This window comes from Myotis yumanensis, unplaced genomic scaffold, assembly GCF_028538775.1.
Source record: "Myotis yumanensis isolate MYYU_CA2020_CCGP unplaced genomic scaffold, mMyoYum1.0.hap1 SCAF_6, whole genome shotgun sequence".
Lineage (NCBI taxonomy): Eukaryota > Metazoa > Chordata > Mammalia > Chiroptera > Vespertilionidae > Myotis > Myotis yumanensis.
The window spans coordinates 74144845-74171339 of record NW_027223757.1 but is presented as its reverse complement, the minus strand read 5'-3'; the positions used below and the strand labels follow the sequence as shown (position 1 = coordinate 74171339).

Genomic DNA, 26495 nt, shown 5'->3' with positions numbered 1-26495 from the left:
CAATACCTGACTTCTTCCTGTAGACTGTCAAAAAAAATGACAACCAACACAATAAGAACCATCTGGTGAGAAAGAATAAAAATTAAACCTATTTTTTTTGGTGTGCCATAAGAGGAAAACGGTTAAAAATCACTAATGTAGATGGTTTAGATTTCTTAATTACAACATGGCCCAAACTGGAATGCTGATCTTCACTCCCAAATCTTATCTACTCCTAGCCTTCCCCATTTCAGTTGACAGAAATTCATCAAAGTTCAGGTAAAAACTGATACATCACTGATTTCTTTTTCTTCCTTAAACTCCACATGTAATGCATTATGAAATCAATTCAAATTTTAAAACGCATCAAGAAGATTCTTAACACTTCAGTAGTTACCACCTTGATCCAAGCCATCATCATCTGTTGCCTGGACAATTGCAGTAGTCCCCTAACTTGTTTCCCTCTTCTAATTATGCCCTTCCTTACATCTTTTTTCAACCGATCAGCCAGAGTAATTCTTTTAAAATGCAAGCCAGATCTACACAGTCCTGCAGTTTTTCTGCATTTCATTCAGAGTAAAACCCAAAGGACTCACAATGGCCTAGAAGCATCCTCTTCTACTGACACAACTCCAACCTCACTGGCCACATTGCTGAACACACTGTAGAATCCTTGCTATCACTATTCCCTCTCTCTTCTCCCAGGTGAATTAACACTCACTTCCTTCAGGTCTCTGCTTAAATAACTCTTGCCTTCCTAACTACCATAGTTAGTACTGCAGCCTACCCTCAGACACACATAGATCTAGAGGGTTATAGGAATCATGAGGTGCAGGTTTACTTAGCAGAATATACAAAAACATGCTTTCATGATGTATGTAGTCATGTTCCACTTAACAATAGAAATATGTTCTGAGAAATGCATCACCATGTGGCTTTGTCATTGTGTGAATATCACAGCCTGCACTTAAACAAACTTAGATGGTACAGCCTGCACACCATGTCACTGTACCAAACAACAAAGATTACATCAAGCACAAGAGAAAATGATGTATATGAAGCTACTGCCAGCATGCTGTTTGCAGGGATGTTTTATAAGTAGAAAGATTATACTCGAAGATAATAAAGTATAGTATAATAAGTACATAAACCAGTAACAGTCATTTATTATCATCAAGTATTGTGTACTGAACGTAAGTGCGATACTTTTATGTGAATGGCAACACAGTAGGTTTGTGTACACCAGCATCACCACAAATGCATGAATAATGCACTGAATTAGTTACAAGGTTATAGTGGCTACAATGTCACTCGGTGATGTCACTCGGTGATAGGAATTTGCCCGCTCCATTATTGACTGAAATGTCATGTGGTGCATGACTATTTGTACATATATGTTTATGAATGATGTTTGTGTGAAAATGACCTATTTGGTAAGTAATGGTAATTTTTCCTTTGTGGTGGGATTCTAAGTAATTAATTTTCTTTGCACTTACCCATATTTTCCAAATATCTGAAAACTACTCAGTAGTAGTAGGACTAATGTCACCAAGAAAAACACAGGTTGTTCCCTTGAAGAAGAAGTACCAACTATTCATGGACAAGACGACCACGGAGAGAATCCCAGAACACAGGAGTGAGGCTGAAGGACCCCTCTGCACCACAGACCCAAGACAGACGGCATTAGAAGGGTAAGAGGAGTGGCTGCACTTTGCTTTGTTCCTCTTAGCCAGCGGTAAAAGAGAGCCCAGGGAGGATATCTAGGTCCTCCAGGATTGCGGGTCACTGCATGAGAGCCCCTACTCTCATCTCAACCCATGGGGTTCACAGTGGAATCTGTGGGGTTCAACTACTAGGAGTCTGATTGTGACTGAGGGGACCTACAACAACCAGCATAGTCCCAGAAGTAGTTATAATCACCGGCTTTGCTCATCTACAGAACCAAGTTGGTGGTGCACTTTGGCCAGGGAAAGCGATGGGTTGTAGGTCTGCCTGATGCAGCTCCTCAAGTGAGGAGTTCTGCTAATCACAGAGCCTGGTTTGCCCATGCTGAATCACAGCCCCATCCAGTGCAGATTAGGATGCTGGCCCCAATCTGACCAGAAGGACCAGAGAGAACACCCGGAAGCTGTGTAACTGAGCAATAGGTTAGCGGGGTAGCGGGGAGACAGATATAGTCTACAGAGCAAAGCCAGTGGCATTGTTCAGCCAGGGAACTTGGAGTGCAGTGCAGTCTGAATTAAGGCTCAAAAAAAAAGCATCTTATAGTCTTTAGTTCCGATGCTCATAGGCAGGAAAACTAATCCATTACCCTCTCCTTGCTGGATATAGCCTTCAGCCTGCCTGCCGAAGGAGCTACCAGAGCACCTGGGAAGCTGTGTAGTCCATCCAACAGGCCTACTTACTGTGAACCTTGAACAGAGAGCACAGCCCACAGCTTTCTCATCTGCAGAGAAACATCAGTGGCTTCACCTGACCAGGGTATGCAGTGTACACCAAGCATGTCAAACTCGCAGCCCAGCCAATATAACGGTATGTAAGAAATGTTTTAATAAAAATTTCATAACTTAATTTTTACAATATCCTGTTATACATAATTATTAATGAACTGCAAAGTTCGCTAATGACCGATTACTATAATCGTGTTGCATTCATTTCCCTATGCACAGGCGCACCATTTCTCTCCATTAATACTAGCAGCGAATATTCTAGCAGCCGACTGCCACGTCATTAGTCTTGGACTGACTTGTTTGGTGTGCGCAACAGGAACTATCTCGCTTTCAGAAAACAAGAAAAATAGGTTTATTTGCATAACGCTTATTTGTGCAGTTATGCAGTGACTGGTAAGTTAATGTTCAAGCAAAAATATTAATTTTTATTAAAATGTTCTATTATTTTATGTTAACGATTACTCATTTATTCCAGCCCTCTGTATTCAGCATGTCTCTATCGAAATAAACCTACGTTTCTATGAAAATGGAAGCTTTTGTTTTTTTGCCCATGTTAGCCTTTGAGTTTGACATGCTTGGTGTATATACACTGACCTTGAAGCAGCAAGAGAGGAGAAAATTACACTTTGTAGGACAGAAGAGAATGGAAATACATATTCAAAATATTGGAAGGGGAAAAAGAACTCTGTTAACCAAGAATTCTGTATCTGGTGAAGCTATCCTACAGAAATGAAAAAGGGATAGACTTTCCCAAGTAAACAAATGCTGAAGGAATTCACTACCACTAGAAGTGCCTTACAAAAAAATGCTACAGGAAATTCTTTGATGGAAGTAACAGGACACTAACACCATAATAACATAAGAAATGTAAAACTCACTGGTAATAGTACTCAAAGTTATCTTTTGTAATATGATAACAGTAAAGTACAATTGACTTGAAACTCCAGATTAAAAGTTAAAACATGAATGATGTAAAATCATCCATAATTACAATAATCTATTATTAGTTACACAACATAAAATATATAAAAATTGTAACATCAACAACCTATACTAAACTGTGAGGAGGAGAAGTAAAAGTATAAAACATAGGAATTCCACTGATGTCAAGTTTTTTGTCAGTTAAAATAGGTTCTTATAATTTTAAGATAAGTTATGAAATCCTTATGGTACCCACAAGGGAAAAAAGACAAAAATATCAAAGTATACTTACATCACAAGACATCCAAACACAAAAGACAGTGGGATAAGAAAGAACAACAGATCCTACTAGTGTAAAACACCCCAAAACAATAAACAAAATGGTAATAGTAAATCCTTAACTATCCATAATTACCTTAAATGTAAACAGATTAAATTCTCCAATTAAAACATACTGCATGGCTGAATAGATCAAAACAAGATCCAATGATTAGTTGCCAACAAGAGCCTCACTTTAGCCTTAAAAACATAGACTGAAAATGAGGGGCTTAAAAAGATATTTCAGGCAAATGGTAACCAAAAAAAAAAAAAAAAAAAAAAAGTAGGGGTAGCTATAGTTATATCAGACAAAATAGTTTTAACTAAAAATTGTAAAAAGAGACAAGGTCATTATTTAATGATAAAGCATTCAAACTACCAAGAAGATATAACAAATATAAATTCATAGGTGTTCAATATCAGAACACCTAAATATATACAGTGAAAACAGAGCAAAAAGGAAATAAACACCAATACAATAACATTAGGGGACTTTAATGCCACACTTCAACAATGGATAGATCATCCAGACAGTTAATAAAGAAACAGAGAAGCTGAACAACACTATGAGACATATACAGCTAATCTATCCAACTACAGCTAAACATACATTCTTCTCAAGTGCACATGGAACATTTTCTAAGATACCATATATTAGGCCACAAAACAAGTCTTAGCAAATACAAGACTTTGAAATGATACCAGTTTTTTTTCCTCAGACTACAAAGGTATGAAACTGGTAATCAATAACAAAGGAAAACTAAAAAATTCACGAATACATGAAAATTACCACTCTCCTGAAAAAACCAATGGATCAATGGAGAAATGAGGAAGTATCTTGAGACAAATGAAAATGGAATCATAACATAACAAAACTTATGAGTTATTGCAAAAGCAGTTCAAAGATCCTCACAAAGCAACCTAACTCCACTCCTTAAGGTATTAGGAAAAGTAGAACACACTGAGTCCAAAGTTAGCAGGAAGAAAGGAATAAAATGACTAGAGCAGAAATAAGTAATGAAGGACAGGAAAACAATGAAAAAAAAACCAAAACACAAAAAGCCTAACCTTTAGCTAGACTAACCAAAGACAAAGAGAAAGGACACTAATGAACAAAATTATAAATATAAGGAACATAGGGAGCTACTATGAACTATATGGCAACAAACTGGACAACCTAGAAGCAATGGAAAACTTCTTAGAAACATAAAACCAACAAGACGTAATCAGGAAGAAATACAAAGTTTGAGTAAACAAATTATTTGTAAAAAGACTGAATTAGTAATAAAAACACAACAACCTTCCAGCAAGAGAGCCAAGGGCCAGAGGGCCTTCCTTGTGAATTTTACCAAACATTTAAAGAAGTATCAGTGCCAAGCCTTCTTAAACTCTACCAAAAAATCAATGAGGAAGGAATACTCCCAAACCCATTTTACGAGGCCAGCATTACTTTGATACCAAAGCCTGAATAGGACATTCCCAGAAAAGAAAACAGACCAATGTTCCTGATGAATATCAATGCAAAAATTCTTAATAAAGTACAAGCAAATGAATTTCAATGGCACACATTTTCCAAGAACGAGAATGCAAGAATTGTTCAACACCTGCAAATCAATTTGATACATCACATTAGAATAAAAAAAATATATAATCATCTCAATAGATAAGAAAAAGCATTTGATAAAATTAAACATCTGATCCTGAAAAAAACCCCACAATTTAGGTCCAAAAGAGATGTACCTCAGCATAATAAAGTCCATATTTGAGAATCTCACAGCTAACATCATACTTAATGGGGAAAGGGTTGAAAGCTTTTCCTCTAAGGAATAAGACAAGGGTACCCAGTCTCCCCGCTCCTATTAAACATAGTAATGAAAGTCTTTGCCAGGGCAATCGGGTAAGAAAAAAGAAAAGGCAAAAAAGGCATCAGAATTGGAAAGGAAGAAATAAAATTATCTCTATTTGCAGTTGACATGATTACATATATTAAAAAACCTTAAGACTTTATCAAAAAATCAGTCTAATCAACAATATTAACATATAAAAATCAGTAGTGCTCCTACATAGAAAGGAGATAAAATATTGATCCCATTTACAGTAGCATCAAAAACAACAATATACTTAGGAATAAATTTAACCATGGAGGTGAAAGATCTGTACTCTGAAATACAGAATATATATATATGAAAAGAAAACAAAAAAAAAACTAAATTGAAAAGATATCTGCACCCCATGTTTGTAGCAGCATTATTTACAATAGCCAAGATATGAAAACAATACAAGTACCCATCAATGAATGAGTGGATAAAGAAGTTGTAGGGTAGACTGATTGTGTAAACATATATATGTATATATACACAAAGGAATATTATTCAACTATAAAAATTGAGGCAATCCTGCCATTTGTGAAGACATGGATGAGATTTGGGGGCATTATATTGTCTAATATGTCAGACAGATAAAGGCAAAGGCTGTATAATCCCACTTGTATGCATAATCTAAGAAAATGCATTTTACCTAACTAAGAAAAAGTGATTAGATTTTTAGTTACCATGGGCGAGGGGTAGGGAGAGAGGAACTGGAGGAAGTTGGTCAAAAAATACAAGCTTTCAGTTGTAAGATAAATATTAGTCATGTAATATACAACATGATGTTTGTAATTGCCACTGTTGCATCATATACCAGAAAATTAAGGGAGTAAATCCTCAGAGTTCTCATTACGAAGAGAAAATGTGTCCTTATTGTATCAATCTGAGATGATGGGTGCTAAATAAAACGTAAGTAAACTTAAGTTACTTAATTACATTCGTTAAATTACTAAGTAAACTTATTCTTAAGTAAACTCATTTCACAATATATGTAAAGTCAGACCTGCGTACTGATATCTGAAACTCATAGAGTGATGTATGTCAACTATATCTAAATAAAATTGTACAACAACCAATAAACCCCTTTATAACTGCTTTAATCAACAATCAATGTAATTCATTAAGTAATAACTGTATAATTCAGATTTGACTATGTATGCTGTATTACTTGGCAGGCGGGCCTTCCAGAGGTCTATTTGCCTGAGGGATTGAGGAAGCCCAGGGGAATTATTTCCACTGTTGAGGGATAACTGCCTAATAGCTGTGGCCTGTGAAACATGATTTCATGAAACATGGGGATTACTGTCATTAACAGGCCCCTGGCTTTGTTTTTACAAAACTAACAATGCCTTGGAAAGATCAAGTACCCTACTGACTCCACCTGTTTTTTCCTAATTTGCGGTGTCAGAGTGATTACTCTCTTCTCTTCTTTCTAACCCTTATTCATCACCACCCTCACCTTACATATACTTAGAAGCAATTCTCAACTGATTGTGAATTGGAATGACAGCTCTCATCTGTGTCCTTCATTTTGTCTTTTCTCTGATCATTTATCCCTGGGAATGATCATTTTTGTTGTCATTCCTAGTGTCTGTGTCTCTTGTCTCTATAACTTCACCTTTTCATCTCTGCAGCACCCCATCCCAGTCCATCCCCTAAACAGAATTTGGAATGAATTTCCTAAAACAAGGCATTAATCAAACCACCCAAATTAAATATATCCAGTGGTTATACAATGCCAGTAAAAGTATAAAAACAAGACAAAAAACTTTCTCAAATTTGGTCCAAACAGTGTCTCCTCCAGGTTCCTATGATGTAACTCTATGTGCTTCCACTGGAAACTCTCCAAGGTCAGTAACCTGAGCTTACTCTAGTATGCATCCTCCCTAGTACTAGAGCACTTCACTGTTCGAAATATATATGTATATGTAATACATAAATATGCACACAAACTTTCAGTTATAAAATATAGAAAATAAAGTAGAAAACAAGATATACAATTTTTAAATTATAGCAGAAAAAGATGCAACCAAGCAATGGCAATATAGGGCATTCCTGATTTTACCCTGCCCCCCCCCCCACACACACACACTTAAGAAAAATAAGTAACAACTATTCATGTATAAGACATCACTGACAGAATCCTAGAACATGGACTGAAGCTGAAAACACCCCTTTACACCACAGAACCAAGAGACACTACATTATTAGAAGGGTGAGAGGAATGCCCACTCACTGACCACATTGTCCCTCCCCCGGGCCAGCACAGTACCATGCAGGAGGTCTCCCCTTAGCCTATGGCACCTCCAGTGGAAAAAATGAGAGTCCAGGGGTGCCATCTAGCCCTCTCAGAATTGTAGGGAGATCCAACTCTGGTTTTTTCCTTCTGAGATTTCAGGGGAATCTGAGGGGCCCAACCACTTGGAATCTGATTGTGAGTAAGTAGGTGGAAAGGCAGTTGTAACAACTAGCACTCAGATCTTGGCAAACTAAGTTCCTACCTGAAGAGCCCCAATAGTAGTCTCAACCAGCAGCTTTGCTCTTCTACAGAACCAAGGGGGTGGTGCAGTTGGACCAGGGAACTTGGCAGGGATCAGGTCTGCCTGATTTGGGGCCTTAAAGACTGGTCTGACTGTGCCAAGGTAGAAGAATGGAATCATAGTCACACCTGCTACAGAGTGTGGCCCCAGGCCCCTCTGACCAAAAGGGCTAGCAAGAAGACCTGGGAGCTGTGTAACTTAGCTACACTGGAGCTGAGAGGCTGGCAGGCAGATCTGATCAGCCTCAGAGAAAAGCCAGTGATGGCCATGGAGAAGGCCTCTTGCTACATCTAGGCAGAAGGCGAACATAGCATCTCCCTCTGGTACACACAGCTTCTGACCCCTTCTAACCAGAAAACCTGCTTGGGAAAATTTGGGAGTTGCTAAAGTAGGTCCTCCCAGTCCCACCCAGGCAGGAGAGCTGAGTCATATCCTTATCCCACTGTGGAGCCTGCGTATGGCTCCATCTGACGAGAGTGCTGGCAGGAACACCTGGAAGGTACTACCTTACCCAACAGCTTGAGCTGAGAGTCACACAAGCAGAGCTGATCACCCTGAAAGTAAAGCCAATTGCCTTGTTGGGGCAGGAAACTTGGTGCGCAGGTTGTCTAGCGATAAGACTACAACAAAGAGCCTTAGTAGCCTTGGAGTTGTTTCTCCCACTGAGTCCTGGCAGGGAAGCTAATTTGTAGGACCACATATTGCTAAATATAGCCGTCTGCCCTCCTGATAAGAGAACCTTACCAGAGAACACGGGAAACTGTGTAGCCCATCCAACATCCCTGCTTATAGTAGCATTTAAACAGACAGCCCAGGCCATGGCATGACCTGTCTGCAAAGCAAAACCGGTGGCCTCACCTATTGAGCATCTCCAGGGCACACTCTTGCCTGATTGGGGTCCCCAAACAATAAACCATGCAGGCCCTGGGTCCTCTCCTGCCAGGGCAGGGAAGCTAATTCATAGCTCCCCCTAATAATGAGTATAGTACATAGTCACAAACATCTAGTGAGCTTGACCAGAGAATTCAGGCAACCACAGAGCCCATCCTACAGCCTAATTTGGGCAGGGAACCAAGCCAGAAGTCCTGTCCATCTGTTCTCAGCCAGGGGCATACCTCCCACCCCAGACCTCAGAGATCAAACGGTTGCCTTCCCAAAGACAGACCTGAAGAGCAAGCCCTACCTGTTGAAGGACATTACCAGCGGACACATCTAGAAACCCATACTGCACTGAATGGTGAGAAAGTGTATCTGCCAAAGCAAACTTGCCGAGTCTGGAAGAGGAGACTACTTGCTCAAATGCAAGATACCACTGTAAGAATCAAGGATCACAAAAAATCAGGTAAATATGACCTTACCAGGGAAACTAATAAAGCTCCAATAACCAATCTTTAATAAATGGAGATCTATGAACTGCCAGACAAAAGAATTCAGAATAATTCCCTTAAAAAAGTTTAGTGAACTAAAAGAACAACACATGACAGAAGTGCAACAAAGAAAGGGAAACTATTAAAAAACCAACCAACAACCATAAATCCTAAAGCTGAAAAATGTAGTAAATGAATAGAAAAATTTAATGCAGAGTTTTAAAGACAGACTTGGCCACGAAGAAGAATCAGCAAACTATCAGAACATTTGAAATTATCCAGTTAGAGGAGGGAAAAAAAAAGAAAATGATACAAAATTAATATCCAGAAAGCAGTTGCATTCTTATATACCAATAATGAACTATCAGAAAGGGAAACGTTTAAAATTGTTATTTAAAATTGTACCAAAAAATAAAATACCTAGGAATGAGTATATTTAGCCAAGAGGGTAAAAGACATGTACTCACAAAATTATAAGACACTGAAGGAAGAAATTGAAGAAGATACAAATACATATATTGTGTTCATGGATAGGAAGAATTGTTAAAATGTCCATACTTCCCAAAAGAATCTATAGATTCGATGTAATTCCTATCAAAATACCAATGATTCAATTCACAGAATTAGAATAATTCAAAAATTTATATGCAATCATAAAATACCCTGAACAGGCATAACAATCTTGAGAAAGAACAAACTTGGAGGAAATTATGCTACCTGATATCAAACAAAACTACAAGGCCATAGTAATCAAACAGCATGGTTTTTGTATAAAAACAGACACATAGATCAGTGGAACAGAATAGAGAGCCCAGAAATAAAGCCACATCAATATGGGTAAGTAATATCTGACAAAGAAACAAGAACATGCAATGGGGTAAAGATAGTCTATCCAATCAATGGTGCTGAGACAATTGGAGAGGTACACGAAAAAAAAAAAAAAAAGAAACTAGTCCATCTTTTTACATCATATATAATATTAATCTCAAATGGATTGAAGACTTAACTGTAAGTCTTGAAACCATTAAAGTCCTAGAAGAAGACATAGGCAGTAAAATCTCGGCCATTTCTCTTAGTGATATTTTTTTCTGATATATCTCCACAATCATGGAAAAGAGAAGAAAAAATAGACAATGGGACTGCATCAAACTAAAAAGGGTTTGCACTGCAAAATAAACCATCAAAATATGAAAAGAAAACTCACTTAGTGGAAGAATATATTCACCAATGAAACATTTGATAAGGGATTAATATCTAAAATTTATATATAACTCAGACAACTCAACACCAAAAAAAAAAGTAATCCAATTAAAAAAATGGGTAAAGGACCTGAATAGACACTTCTCCAAAGAGGACATACAGATGGCCAACAGACATAGGAAAAAATGCTTAACATCAATAATTATCAGAGAAATGCAAATAAAAAAACACAGTGATATATCACCTCTCACTAGTCTGAATGGCTATAATCAATAAAACAACAAGTGTTGGCAAGGATGCAGAGAACAAGGAATCCTTGTGTACAGTTGTTGGGGATCCAGATTGGTGAAGCCACTGTGGAAAACAATATGGAGTTGCCTCAAAAAAATGTAACTGCCATTAGGAAAATACGAAGCAAAACCACAATGAAATATCACCTAATGCCTGTTAGAATAGCCATCATTAAAAAACAAAAGATAAATACTGCTGAGGATGTGAAGGAACCTTTGTGTATTGTTGGCAGGATTATAAAGTGGTACAGCCATTATGGAGGAGTATGGAGGATCCACAACAAATTAAAAAATAGATCTACCATATAATTCAGCATTTTCACTTCTGGGAATATATCCAAAAGAAACAAAAACACTAACTTGAAAAGATATCTGAACAATAGCCAAACATGGAAAAAACCTAAGTGCTCATCAATAGATGATAAAGAAGTTTTTAATATATATATATGATATGATAGATATATATGTATATGATATGATATATAGTTATATATAATATAGATATATGTGTATATATGTACATATATATGATATAATAAATATATATTAACCCAATATTATATATCTATAAAATAGAAAATCCTGCCATTTATGACTATATGTATGGTGCTTGTGCTTGAAAGCATTATGTCAGGTTAGATAAAGAAAGTCACATACTGAATTACCTTCTATATGGAATCTAAACAACAAGCAAGGAAACAAACAATAACAATAAAAATCCAACCAACCTCATAGAAAAAGATGTGGGAGTTTGGGGGTGGTGGGTGGGAGATGGGAAAATTAGAGGAAGGTGGTCAAAAGGTACAAACTTCAAATCTACACTAATAAAAGACAAAGATGCTAATTGACCATACCTTTGCTACACCCCAAGCCACGCCCACCAGCCAATCAGAGCGACTATATGCAAATTAACCCAACCAAGATGGAGGCCTGCAGCCACAGAGCTGGAGAAAGCAAGAGGCTTGGTTGGCCCGGCGATGGAGGAAGCCAAGCTTCCCACCTGCCCTGGCCAGCTGTGGAACTCCACTCAAGGCAACAAAGTTTCAATTATAGAAGATAAATAAATCCCAGATACCTGCTTCCAGCCAGCCTCCACTGGAAGCTTGGGTGGCTGGGGGGCTTGGCCAGCCTGAAAATAGCCATCAGCCCCTCACCCAGGCTGGCCAGGCACCCCAGCGGGACCCCCACCCTGGTCTGGGACACCCTTCAGGGCAAACCAGCCGGCCCCCACCTGTGCACCAGGCCTCTAACCTATATAATAAAAGGGTAATATGCAAATTGACTCTAACAGCAGAACGACTGGGAATGACTGGTCACTATGACACACACTGACCACCAGGGGGAAGATGCTCAATGCAGGAGCTGCCCCCTGGTGGTCAGTGCGCTCCCACAGGGGGAGCTCTGTTCAGCCACAAGCCAGGCTGATGGCTGCCAGTACAGCGGTGGTGATGGGAGCCTCTCCCGCCTCCTCAGCAGTGCTAAGGATGTCCGACTGCAGCTTAGGTCTGCTCCCCGCTGGCAAGTGGACATCCCCCGAGGGCTGCCAGGCTGCCAGAGGGATGTCTGACTGCCAGCTTAGGCCCAATTTCCCGGGGAGTGGGCCTAAGCCAGCAGGTGGTCATTCCCCGAGGGGTCCCAGACTGAGAGAGGGCACAGGCCAGGCTTACGGACCCCTCTGAGTGCACAAATTTTTGTGCACCAGGCCTCTAGTTACGATATAATTGAGTACTAGGGATGTCCTATACAACACCATACTATAGTTACCACTGCTGTATATACATGTGAAAGTTAAGAAAGTAAGTCCTAAGAGTTTTCCTCATAGAGAAGTTTTTTTTTTTCCTGATTTTACTTTTTAAAGTATCTATACGAGATAATGAATTCTAACTAAGCTTACTGTGCTAATGATTTAAAGTATATGCAATTGAAACCAATGCTGTACACCTTAAACTTATATAGTGATATATGTTGATAGTATCTCAATAAAAGTGGAAAAATAATTATTACAAAATAGTTTTACTTAATTTGAAAAGTTTTTAGTAGAATATGTAGCCATCGCTTTATTCTAAAAATTTTTTATATTGTTTTTAATTTTTAGACTTTTAGAGAGAGAGGAAGGCAGAGGGAGAAAAACACTGATGCAAGAGCATAGATCAGCTGCTTCCTGCATGCACCCTTCTGGGGGTCAATCCTGCAATTGTGGGCATGTGCACTGACCTGGAATCAAAATGGCAACCTTTTGTTGTATGGAACGATGCCCAACAGGCTGAGCCACCCCAGCCAAGGCTACTCTTAAAGTTTCACAATTTATACAGATTTTAAAAATTTAAGTCAGTATAACCAAAGGTGTAACCTAGATAAAAATAACTTATTGCCTAATCAAGTGTACATAATTTCCACATTTTATTTGATAGGTGAAAAAACTGAGAAAAGGGATGGTATTCTATCCTGTTTCTTTACTGTCTACCACACCTAATCGCAGCGAAGCTATCACACAAAATGTAGCTAATAAATATTTTTTCATTAAACTAGCATTTTAAAATAATTCATAGACATAATTTCCATTTTATATTCTTCTCTATATAGTAGAAATTTATAAATATGAAAAAAACTTTGTAGGTTTCAGATTGCGATTCACATCTTTGACTTGCACTTACTAAACTCCTCCTCCAATGTCTTTCAGTCTTGAATGTAACCTTGACTGGTATGTTAAATAAGTTTAGTATTCTAAAGTGAGAATTTTATAAAAATGATCCATTATGATCCAATGGATGGTATTACTACCATAAAGTTCAAACCCAGAACTGAAAATATTTGGAACTATTTGAGAAAGCTGTTCAAACAATAAACCTAAAGATTCTTGACTTTTGGCTATTATGGTTATTAGTGGTTTCAACTGTGTGTATGTGTTCAGTGGTGGCTACATAACCATTAACTGGTTACATCATTATAAAATAAAAAAAGGTCATGAGAGCATTAACCAATATCAAATCAGTGTTCTAAAAGAAAAAGTCTGTGTCATATTATATTCAAGGGCAAGAGTGTGTGTACATAAGGTTCCTTGTAAATATAAATTTTCAAGAGAGGAAAAAATTAAGAGAAAAACATGAAAAGAAATCAGAAAATGAAAAAATGTGTTTTTATACAAACAATAGGGCAAAACAACATTTCCCAAGTAAAGCCACATGTATTGAGAAAGATGTGACAAGAATTTGGTTGAACACAAGATATTGGAAATAATATTAAAGCAATAAGATGAAATATTCACAGAATGGATAAGAGAGGTACTCTAAAAGGTATTGATTTTTGAAATTTTCATTTGTTAAATCAAGGAAAGAATCATAAAAGCTGGCCTCAACCCCCACCAAATAATACAAAATCCAAAGTTAAGTCCTAACTAGAAAAAAAAAAAAAAACACTAGACTGGTAAGAAAATCTATAATAATAAAAGAGTAATATGATAATTAGACGAGACATCTTTCCAGAAGCCGGGGCTGTGAGGGAAGCCTGGGTCCCAGGTGCCTGCTGGTGGCCAGAGGGAGGCCCGGATCCCAGGTCCTGGAGGGAAGCTGGTGCCAGCAGCCAAGGGAAGGAAGGCCTACTCTTGCACAAATTTCGTGCATCAGGCCTCTAGTAATTATATGAATAGATAAAGTTATTTTTCCCCAGAAGATAACAGCAAGATTAATTTTAAATTAAGGATGGTTATTTTTACAAGTAAAACTAAACAAGATGAGTCTATCTTCCTGATTCAAAGCTTGCATTATTATGTGCAAAGAAAAGAAAATAACAGCCTTGGCCCAGGATAACTGACTGACTTGGTTCCGAGGTAAAGACAGAGACTCCCGCCCTGGCTGGTTTGGCTCAGTGGATAGAGCGTTGGCCTACGGACTGACGGGCCCCAGGTTCGATTCCGGTCTAGGGCATGTACCTTGGTTATGGGCACATCCCCAATTGGGGGTGTGCAGGAGGCAGCTGATCGATGTTTCTCTCTCATTGATGTTTCTAACTCTCTATCCCTCTCCCTTCCTCTCTGTAAAAAATCAATAAAATATATTTTTTAAAAAAAGACAGAGACGCCCATTAATATACAGTAATTTCTGGATAATATGGTCATCCTAATAAAGTCAAAATTTCTAAGAAGAGTAATGATATTTGATTTAACTATATCTGCTTTGCCAATTTTATTGTTTTAAAGAAGCAGCTGTTTGTTTCATTCATTTTTTCTATTGTCTTCCTATTCTATATCTCATTTATTTCTCCTCTAATTTATATTATTTCCTTGCTTTTACTGGCTTTAGGCTTTGAATTGATGATAATTTCATAAAAGAGATCTGAATATGTACTCTGATTTATTTGCTAGTGTAACAGAATTCTTTTGCATATGAGGAAATGGAAATCTAGGAAAATGTGAGACCTTCCAAATATTATATTTTATAGATAACGGAAAAGTCAGTGTCTTATCATAATATTGCTTGCAAGTCTTAAGTGGAAATAAAAAAGTACCCACTGGAAGGACATGGGAATTTCAAGAAAATGTAGCAAAAAGCACAACAGGTAGCCTTGTGGGGAGTAAAGTCATCATGCAGCTCAGCTCTCCTCCGTCTGTTCTCTCTCAGCGGCACGGACATGACTCTACCTCTCTGTGCACACTAGGGCTCCCCTTCTGACCCACTCAATCTCTGGGTCCCAAGAAAGGTATTCTAACTACCTGTGTTAGGGATTTTCCTGGATCTTATGAGCTGTGAAGTGCAGTAATGGATATCACAAAGCATAAATATTATTCCCTATGCATACCTCCTTATCCCAGAGTGTCAATCAACTGTAACTTAAAAGAGATGATATAGGTGGGGAAGCAATGATTTCAAAAGTTAAACCACAATTAAAAAGAAAACAGAAAACCTCTGCAAATGAAGCCAGTATTTTCTCTCATTGCTTTTCTGCCTATCAGAATTTTAAGTCGAGAATAAACCCTAATAATATGTATAACATTTGCCTATTTGATCAGCATGGGGAAGGCAGAGCAGATTTGGATATGTTTTCTCGCAGGGTGAACTTCAAGCTTAGATCTAAACATAATCCATTACATAAAGATTAAACACTCATTTTTAGCACATTATAGTAGAATTCCACATGTGTTACAATGTTGATTAACTGAATGCCAGTTTAAAATGCCATCTAGCTCAGAAGCAGCTTTTCCAAACACCCTTTAAATCCCTGTGGATATATAGAAGCAGATAGAAATTGCATTATCCCTAAAGACAAAAACAGATAGATGAACTATTATCAAAATCAGAGAGAGGTTTATATTAATAAAAAGATGTTGGAGATAAACAAAATTAATCAAATATTTACTTATTTTTGCATGATTGATATAAGCAATTCAACTACATGAAAACAAATTTTTAAAGTTACTTTGTTCATCTTTTGTCACTGATTTTTATACATCAAGAACACTGAAAAACTGGACAGTGTTGAACTTTTGCCAAATTTATTTTCCTCTTTTTTTGATGATAACATACATCATCCAATCTTCCTATAAGAATATTTTTGAAAAGAATAACATGCTGGAGAAAGTTTACTATATAGCAAAAAATCCTCAAAATCAAAGAGCTTTTGGAAATAGAGAGTTAAACAGTTTCCGCACAGCAGTATCATCTAAAAACTTTAACATCTAAATCGAACATCCAGAACTGTCTGATAAAATAAATATCACTTGAATGAATTAATGATGCACTTTTTAAATTAATTCTCACCAGAGGATATTTTTTTCTATTAATTTTTAGGGAGATTGGAAGGCAGGGAGGGAGGGAGTGAGAGAGAAAGAGAGAGTGAAACATCAATGTGAGAGAGACACATTGATTGGCTGCCTCCCACAGGAGCCCCCACAGGGCCAGAGATCAAATCTGCAACCCAACTACTTGCCCTTGTCCAGGAATTGAACCTGAGACCTTTCTGTGCAAAGGCTTACAATCTAACCACTGAACAACACTGGCCAGGGCAATGATGCTTTTTGTAAAAAAAACTTTTTTAAGGGCTTCTAATTTAAAAATTTTTTCTTTTCTTTCTTATTCATCAATTTCTATTTAGTATTTTAAAAGAGGTAAAAGAAATGAATAATACCTAGTGCATATACAGGGAGGAACAAAAGTAGTTTTACAGTTGTGGCTACAGGAGACACAGTTTATTCTTGTATGATTATTAATTATTGTATTATTTTCTGTACAACCAACTGTAAATCTACTTTTGCCAAACCTTGTATTTACAAAACACGTTTGTAACATAATGCTTTATGTCTCCTGGCTCTTATCACAAATACATTGTGTAATCAAGTTATTATTACTGTTATTAGTCTTTAACTGAAATGACTGTAATAATAGCATTAACCAAATACATTATTACAAAAGCAACTGTTCTAGAAACTCTGCATCTTGTCTCAGCAGTGTGCATTCTACGGATACAGAGCTGAGATACAGACTCATTTGGCTTGCGATTGGAATTTTTAAAAATTCTCCTTAAGAACCCCAAAAACAAATTACATGGAAAAGTATGTGCTGTTTGGTAGCATATGAACATGGTTTATTTAGTAAAAGTCCATATAAAAAATAAATGCTTTGATGTAAAAATTAGGTAAATAATTTTGTTTTTCTAAAGGACAATAATAAACATACGGAAAACATTATGAGGAAAAAGCATATTAAGCTAAAAGTCTATTAAGTTTAAGAGAAAAAAGGTGCATAATGTCTCTTCAGGAGAAAGTTAAATAATTCCTTTTCTGCTTTGTCTCTGTGCTACCCATTAACATGGTACTGTTATTTGTGCTGTGGGATCTTACTTGTTTTATTCTGTTTTTACCCAATTGTGGAGACTAGAATCATTTGAGTGGAGAAAAATAGACACTGTGTAACTGGCGGGTAAGTAGATTAAACAATTTGTTCACTGGTGTTTTACTTACTTAGGTACTGGGAGTACATAGAAGGGTGAAGCTCAATTTTTACATAAAAAATTAAGACAAGTATACTGGGCCAAATACGTTTCTTCTATTCTTAACATGTTGTGCCTCTTCTCACCTCATTTTCTTGCTCTTTTGGTTTTGAGTGGTAATAAGTATCCCACACTGAAATCTATAGTCTTAGAATTATTTCTCTATATTAAACGAATCTGGTAATTATGAATTCTTGACTTCCATATAACCATCTACCTACAGTCCTATGTCATATGTATATGCCATTAAAAATACAATAACCTGTAAACCCAAGAAAAATTCCTCTACTGCCCTCTACTCCACGGTTAGTATGTGCTTCCCAGACTGAGGGGGGATGTTCTATTTATAACTCCCTTTTGTTTCCTACCATGTGGCCAAGTTTCCACTTATTACATGTCTGCTTGCCTTAATATTAACATCCAGTTTGGAGCACTGTAAACTGTTTCTCAGCCCCTAAATTAAAGCAAATGATATCCACTCCACATCCTACACCAATTTTGCTAGAAGCCACTTCAAAGATTCCATTTCAGAAAATGAAGTACGGCCACTGTTTCCTGAAGCCAAAGTTGGCCCTGTTCATAATGAAGTGAAACTTTCTCTGATTTCCTTTCTACTGAAACGCTGACAGTTTATTCTACGACACTTTTCCCTCCCCCGCTAGAAGTAAACCTGGTTATTTTGCTGTTGTTGTTGCTGTTATTGGGGGGCGGGATAGGAGGTGAGGAAAAGACCCTGCCTTCCTCGGTGGTGCTTGGGACAGTACACCGTGTGCTTACAATGACATTTCTGGACCACATTTGGCCATCTTGAACAACATAAAAGTCCCCAAATGTCTCAAGACTGTCTGAGCTACACACAGTTTCAAAGAGAGCAGCAGTGTATATTTCTTTCTCACGTTGTCACTGGTTTATTAAATTATGTGAAAGTGGATGGCGGAAAAGACAAACAAAAACAACCTCTACAACTCTAAACTTTAGCTTCCTCATCAGATCTGTACTCTTTGACCATGTCCTCCATTGTTCACTTATACTAGCCTCTCTGGCTTAATGCCATGTTGCTTATTACACAAGCCACTGTCACCCTCTTTACCTATTTAAGAGGTACCAGCAAACTGGCCTCTCTCCCACCCTCCATCTATTCAGAGAGCCTAGTACATAGCAAAAGAACAGAAGATACTTACAGACGCTTTAGTCACACTTCCTACTAACCATCACAGGAGCTGCTGAGGAGTATCCACCCCGCAAGCGCACGCACACCCACACACACGCATGCACATGCACTCAAGCACCAGTTGGGCTTGAACTGAAGATGCATTCTTTCCGAAAAGGTTCTTCGTACCTGAAGGTGCTACTAACCCCCAGCCTTTTCAAAGTAATTTACCTTCTCGAATCTTTCAAATTCTGCAGCAATGTGAATCTGAACTCTAAACCCACATGGGGGTGGGGAGTCAAGGAATATGAAGGACAGAGGGAGAGTTTGTATTTCTCCTCCACTCAGAGCCAAGGCCATGAGAATGAATGCGCTTGCCTTCTCCCTTTAGAGATGGAGTTGTTGCTGGCTGGTCCTTTGACTGAGGTGTAGTTTCTTGTGGATCTCAGCCTCATACAGGTTCTCACCGATATTCCTCATCTTGCTTGGGCCCTAGGTTGTGTCATGCCCTGCTGTGCAGCCGTTACAGGATGGGAAAATGCCCCAGGATTTCAGTCCTCATCTCTCTATAAACAGAAACTATGTAATTCAACTAATCCAGCAAATGTTATTAAAGGTTAGCTTCTCCTATGAATATTTGTCTTCTTTCCATTCCTCGGACAAGGTTCTCCCCTCTCCCAAGTCCTTTTGCCCAAATGGTGTTTCATCTGCTTAAAGCATTCTTTTCATAGACTGGAGCACATGTGTACATGCGCGCGCGCACACACACACACACACACACACACACACACACACACACACCCCTTCTGGGGGTTAGTTCCTTCTCATTCTTTAGATCTGATTTTAAACATTACTCCCTCAGATGGGCCTTCCCGAGCTCTTAAAGTCACAAGATGGCATTGGCAATACTTTGCACTTGGTCATTTTCAAGAGGCAGACTGCCCAGAAGCAGAAGTTTGGGTTCCCAGGTTTTTGCACTGTAGCCCTGCCTGTGTCCCAAAGCATGAAACTATCATTTATTATGTAATAAAGCAGGAATAAAATAATACCCAGTGTGTTGCCACATAGAGGATATATTCATACAGAGAAATGAGAGAGAGAGAAAGAAAGAGAGACAGAGACAGGCTGAGACACACCTCTGAAGAACTCGCTGGCCAGGAACACTTAATAAGTTACAGTCGCAGCTGATCACAAAATCCCGAAGTGATGCCTAGTTCTCTATTGTTTTAGAAACTAAAATATCTAGAGAAGGAAAACTGTAAAAATTCCCACGCCCCAAATTCCATGGGATTATGATTTTTCTCTCCTAATTCAATACGATGTTCCTTGCCTGCTTCCAGCAGATAAATAAGGATTTGTGCACATATGCTACAAAGTCAAAATAAGCCCTTGTGGGGCTTGATCTTCACATGGTTTTTTAACTTCTGCCAAGTGACTGTAGCCTTTAGGACTGTGACATTAAGCTTTACTTACTGATTTTCTGCTCCGACAAAGAACTTTCATAGAGTCTTATCTTTAGTCGTCAAAATCTTGTGTTCTAAGAACTTCAAATGAATCTATTTTTAGCTGAGTTTAAGAAACTGTTTTGAAACAATACCCTTGAAATGCTATTTATGTCTATTCTCGTAAATGTATTCAAAATAACTGAGTTTTTATTAGAATTTAATAAACACTTTTTTAATCCTCCAACTTTCTAGATCTCTTCATTTTAATCATCTAACACAGTCGTTCTCAACCTTCCTAATGCCGCGACCCTTTAATACAGTTCCTCATGTTGTGGTGACCCCCAATTTCATTGTTACAAATTGAACATAATTAAAGCATAGTGATTAATCAGAAAAACAATATGTAATTATATATGTGTTTTCTGATGGTCTTAGGCGACCCGTGAAAGGGTTGTTCGACCCGCAAAAGGGTCGCGATTCATAGGTTGAGAACTGCTGATAACAGAATATACTTGACAAAAACCAGAGGTTCTTTCAAAAGTATGCTTGCCAACATCAGGAAAACACCCTAAACAAAATATTCTACATTTCAGCACCACATCTTCTCATCATCGAGCACCAAATTATCAAAAAGAACATTAGTTACATGATTACAACAGTACGCACTACTATCTTTGTGCTTTGCACTCCTCTAAACACTATCCTATTTCAACCTATTAAACTTTATGTCTGGAAGCACATGGGAGTTGAAAAAAGCAGAAGCAGCTTTAAGAGGATTAATAACTTCAGAAGAACAAATTCAGGAATTCTATCAAATCAAATGAATAGTAATAAGAGATATCATTGCTCTAAAAAAAAAAACCACAAAAAACATGTGCAATGACACTGTTGAGTGTGTGTCATGTCCTGTTTAAATATAAACCCACAGCCATTTAAGAATGTAATCTTATTGAAGTTCTTAGCATGTCTATATTACAAGTTAGGATACACAAATTACATGCACACAAATAACACAAAATACCTGAAGGGCCGTGAGGATATTGGCTAAGGCTTGTCCGTATGTGTCATGGCAGTGAACGGCAAGAGCAGTGGGTGGGATTTCCTTTATGACACTTTCCAACATTCTCCTCATGCTTCCTGGAGTTCCCACTCCAATAGTGTCTCCCAGAGAGATCTCATAGCAGCCCATGCCATACAATCTCTTAGATACCTACGGGCACAGTTGAAAAAGCTTGTAAAACAATGGAAACGAACAGACCCAAACCTGTTGTTCCTCAGCAAACATCCTCTGGAGGTAAACGTCACAACTAAGATTGTGATGTATCCATGGGAAACATTTTAATTTTCTGATTCATTTCCTTGTTCATTAAATCCTAAGCATTATATAAAGCTCTGAATGGCATTAGTGTAATTATCTATATTTTAATATTCAAGATTAATATTCAAGTTTAATATCTTAATATTCAAGTTTGTCTTAGAGTCATAACTATCTATTCACATGTTCCATTAGGAATTATAAACTACAATTTCAACTATGGCAGGCTTACTTGTCTCAACTCTTTCTTTAATCAAAGGGAAGCATTACAAATTTACTTTGGAAGTAGCATTTCTTAAGGAGTTAGATGAGGTGTCAAGAAATATCAATACCAGTTTCAGCTCTGTCACTCAGTAGCTTTATAACTGGTAGAGGATCAAAATATTTCTGGCTTAATTTTTCTGTCTCATAAATGGACACACATACAATATGATCTTTCATTTCTTGACTCAAGTGCTAAGAAGTGATATTATAAAGAGATCTACTGCAAGGTCTCTTCAAACTGAATGACTAACTTTACTTTGAAGGACAATGAGAACTGACATGAAGGCAGCATGGAATGTTAACAAAGGCATGGGTTCTGGAACAAGACAGGCCTGGATCTAAATCTCAGCTGTCATCCATGTTAGTCAGGTGATCTGGGCAGAAAATTAAACATTACAAACTTCAGCCCATAACACCCTTACTTCACATATTTTCTAATCCTTTTTTTTAATTTTTAAGAATTACAATAACAAAGATGATGTCAATAATGACATAATTGGCTGTGAAAATGAAATGGGAAAATATAGAAATAACTTTGTACACAATCTGGCACATGATCATTCATTTATTATGTATTTCTTCATAATAATATTGAAGTGCCATTGCTTGCTAGGCACTGTGCTAGGTGCTAGGATATAATAGGGAGACAAATATTGAGATGGCTCATGCTGTCGTAGAGCCTGGAGTCAAGTGAGGACAGACCTTAATCAATTCCATTTGGAAATGTATAATTACAGCTAAAATAAGAATTTTTAAACAAAGAAACAGGATTCTAAGAGCATGTGGCAAGAGAAATTAACCTAGATCTGTCAGGCAGCAAGGACCCAAGTGACAGCTTAAGATAAAGTAAGCATTAACTTGTTGACAAGGTTGAGAAGGAAGAGTATGAAAAGAAGGCTCCAGGTCGAATATCAAATGCAGAAGTAAGTGTGTTGTGGGAAGCTGACATTATAAAATACATTCCAGGAAAGAGAAAAGTGAAATGCAAAGGACAGGGTGAGGAGAAAGCAACAACCAACAGGGAATGAAGCTACTCAAAGCTGGAGAGGTAGGCATGGGGCAGATCCTACAGGGCCTTGCAAATCCACCAAGTTTAGAATTTTGATTGAGGATTCTATCATAAGAGCACTAGAAAGCCATGGCAGAATTTGGGTTAGTAGTGATATAATCAGATTTGATTTTCAGAAAGGCAATATCAAAAACAGGATGGAGGGTACTCAGAAGACTATTATTGGATGAAAACTCAGATTTTAAAAAAGCATAATGCTCATTCTCCTCTACTGCCTGTTAAATGCTAGAATTTCTTAATGGCCAGGGAAAGGAGAATGAAGCTTCAAAGGAGAAATCTCACCGGTTGGAGGAAACTCATAAAGTGTGGTGTCAAGGGAATAAAAGGGATATAAGGGGTGCAGGAAGGAGGAAATGGCCACTAGTCCCAAATTCTGCTGATAAGAGGAGGACTAAACCGAGTCTTGCATTTCTTGGTCCAAGTAGTGATCTTATGAAGAGGGATTTCAGTGGAGTGATGGATGGTTTAGAAGTCAACTCGGGTATAATGAAGAGTGGCGTAAGAGGAAATGGACACCACTACTGTAGACAGTCTTTTGAAGAAACTTAGATGTGGAAGGATGGAGAGAGTCGATAACTAGGTGAGGATGCCGAATTAAGGGAGAACGTTTTCAGATGGAAGAGGATTGAACATGTTCAAGTGCAAACGGGAAGGAATCTAAACAGGGACTAAGTGAGGGGAAGAACTAGAGACTTAAAGGACAAGAGAGTGAAAACAGGTTGCCTAAGTCACTTTAGAAAGTAAGAGAGTGAGTTGGCTACAGAATATATTGGAATAACACAGAAGGCTATTAAAGGCTGCTGGTGATGAATTTGTAATGTTTCTAATCTGCCTGTCACATAATTCTTTTCAGCAACTGCTCAGGCATTCTGGTGCAGGAATGGAGAACCCGAGGGTAGGTGTGGTCCATCCAGAGACGGCAGAGGCAGAAGAGCAAGGGGTCTGGTGTATAGGCAGAGTTGGGTTAGATTTTGTGGAGTCTGAAATTACACTATTTTGGAAGTGTTCTTTAAGACAAAAATACGTAATTGTGAATTCACATTATTAACAGTCTTGGAAGGATCCCATGAGGGTGAAGGACTACAATGTGTATGCTTCGTTATCTCATGGTATATTTGCCTCTGTGTGCAAAGGTCTTGCTTAAATAATGGACCCTGGGCTATCCCTCATTTGAAAAATCTGCACTGCATTTCAAAAGTTCAAATACACAAAAATAGGACTGGATTTAGCCATACTAAAAGTTTACCCAGCCTAAATTTTGATTTCTAACTGTACCATCTTCACTGCTTTAGTACCACATTAACAAATTTATGAACATTAACAGGTGCACACTAATATACTTCATATATAAATGAGTCTCTGAGATAGTCTAATACAATCTCAAAGACTGAGCATTTTGCATCCATTGTTATCTATTAAGAAACAGGAATAGTGAGTGAAATTGAACTTTCATAAGAAGTCCTAACTGACTAATCTATCCCTGTAAATCGTTCTGGAATAGCATCTTGAATCTCAGCAGTAAGAGCTATAGGATCCCAAAGGAGCAAAGTCCTGAAGCAGTGTATACTCCATACGTGTGCCGAAAGTACGCAGGAGAAGAACAAAGGAATGCTACTGGAGCAAGCAAGGCCAAGTTGAAGTGTGCACAAACCGCCCGGACACACTGGTAGGAAGGGCACTCACTGCGGTCTGCCCACCGAGAAGCAAAGCAGACACTTTTATTCCCTCCACCTTGGACCACCCAAAAGATGAAACTTAAATGTTACTTAACTCTGGACAGTTATAGGCAATATATAGGTCCTCAGTGTTAAAATGAAACTATTAGTTAAGCAAACACATGACTCCCACTCCATGGTTCCCTTTAGTCTCTGTTGTGCAGATGCACTAAATAGTGAGGGAAATAGATTCCTTTAAAAAATAGCATACATTATTTTACCATGAATCAGAAAACCAAAGGCATATCTTACTTCTGTCACTTTTTGCGGTGTGATGCTTCCTTCATATGGACAGCCCAGGGCACAAGACACATACCTAGATTTAAAATACAGAACCATATAAATATGAGTATGGTGGATAAGCCGCTTCCTATTTTCCATTTCATAAAAATAAAGCAATAGCCCACCCCCCCAAAAAAAAATCAAGAAATTTTACTTTACATCCTTCAATATAGTTTTATGCTCTCAGACCAAACAAAAATAATTTCAGAACATTTTCAATTTAACTCACATATTCATTTTCCTAATAATTACAATTTGATATATGTTATTTGATAGTAGATGGAAATAAAATATAGGTGCTTATCCTATGGGATTGTTTCTACTATAGCAACATGTGGACATTCAAAGCGGAAAAACCAGTGAAATATAGTTTGATTTAAATAAGTATATACATTCAACTCTTAACTATCCAGGTTTTTGGAACCACAGAGAAAGATCATGTAGATGACTAACTGAACTTTGCTCTTCACTCCCATCTGGATGTCTTGGCCTCATTTAGAGAGTCATTAATCACCCCCAAACTCCTAGAACTGGCCACAATCTCAAAGTTCATCTTGTTTATCTCTCGTGGCTGTACCTAAATCATCCCAAACAGAAGGGCGTCCAGACTGCTTTTAAAAGGCTCCAAATAAGGATATTCTATAAGCTTCTTCAACAATTTAATATTAAAAGTCAAGTCTTTCCTGCAAGGACAATGATACATTTCCATCTTAAAGTATTAAGCTTTAGAAAAAGTCTGCTTTCACTATTTTCAGCTCAACACCAATCCTATTTTATTAAACTTTCCTCAGACACTTTACAACGCTTGCATTAAAATCATGCATGATGCATCTAATGGTCAGGAATGAAGCAATTCACAAGAGGAAGAGGCAGGTGGTGGGAAATGAGGCTGCAGATCCAGATCCTCAGACCAGAATATGAGAGGTTTTAGATAGCAAGGGCCTTGAATGCTATGCCAAGAGTCTAAACTTTGAGAACATTCAAACTTACTTTGGGGCACTCAAAATTATTAGGTAAGTTATTGACAAGATCAGATTTGTTTTCCAGAAATGTAACTCCTTGGGAATGCTAGAAGTGGTTACCAGAAGAAAGGTGGAGGCAAAAACAGAAGAGAAGAAAAAATCATATTTCCTTGATTCTAAAGTGCTGTCGACTGGAAGATATACTATACTATCACATAATGATATACTATACTATTCATTACAGGTTTTGGAGTAAGAAAATATAATATATAGTAAATAATTCAATCCATATCCATTGATTCTAAAGATGTAACCTAATTTCAATGTAAATATAAATAAAGTTGTGTTTTGACATTAAATAAGCCGTTATGAGGACAGG

At 37.7% G+C, this 26495-nt stretch overlaps 1 protein-coding gene across 2 annotated transcripts in view; it reads right to left on the bottom strand.

Annotated features, from left to right (window-relative positions):
* The window catches only part of HMGCLL1 (3-hydroxy-3-methylglutaryl-CoA lyase like 1), a 164739-nt gene that overhangs the window by 49998 nt on the left and 88246 nt on the right, over positions 1–26495 (bottom strand). For both annotated transcript variants that reach the window (XM_070418368.1, XM_070418367.1), the window contains 2 exons: positions 25125–25188; positions 21531–21719 (listed from right to left, as the gene is read on the bottom strand). In XM_070418368.1, coding sequence (XP_070274469.1) covers positions 21531–21719; positions 25125–25188 — 253 coding nt within the window. The remainder of the gene's footprint in view (positions 1–21530; positions 21720–25124; positions 25189–26495) is intronic.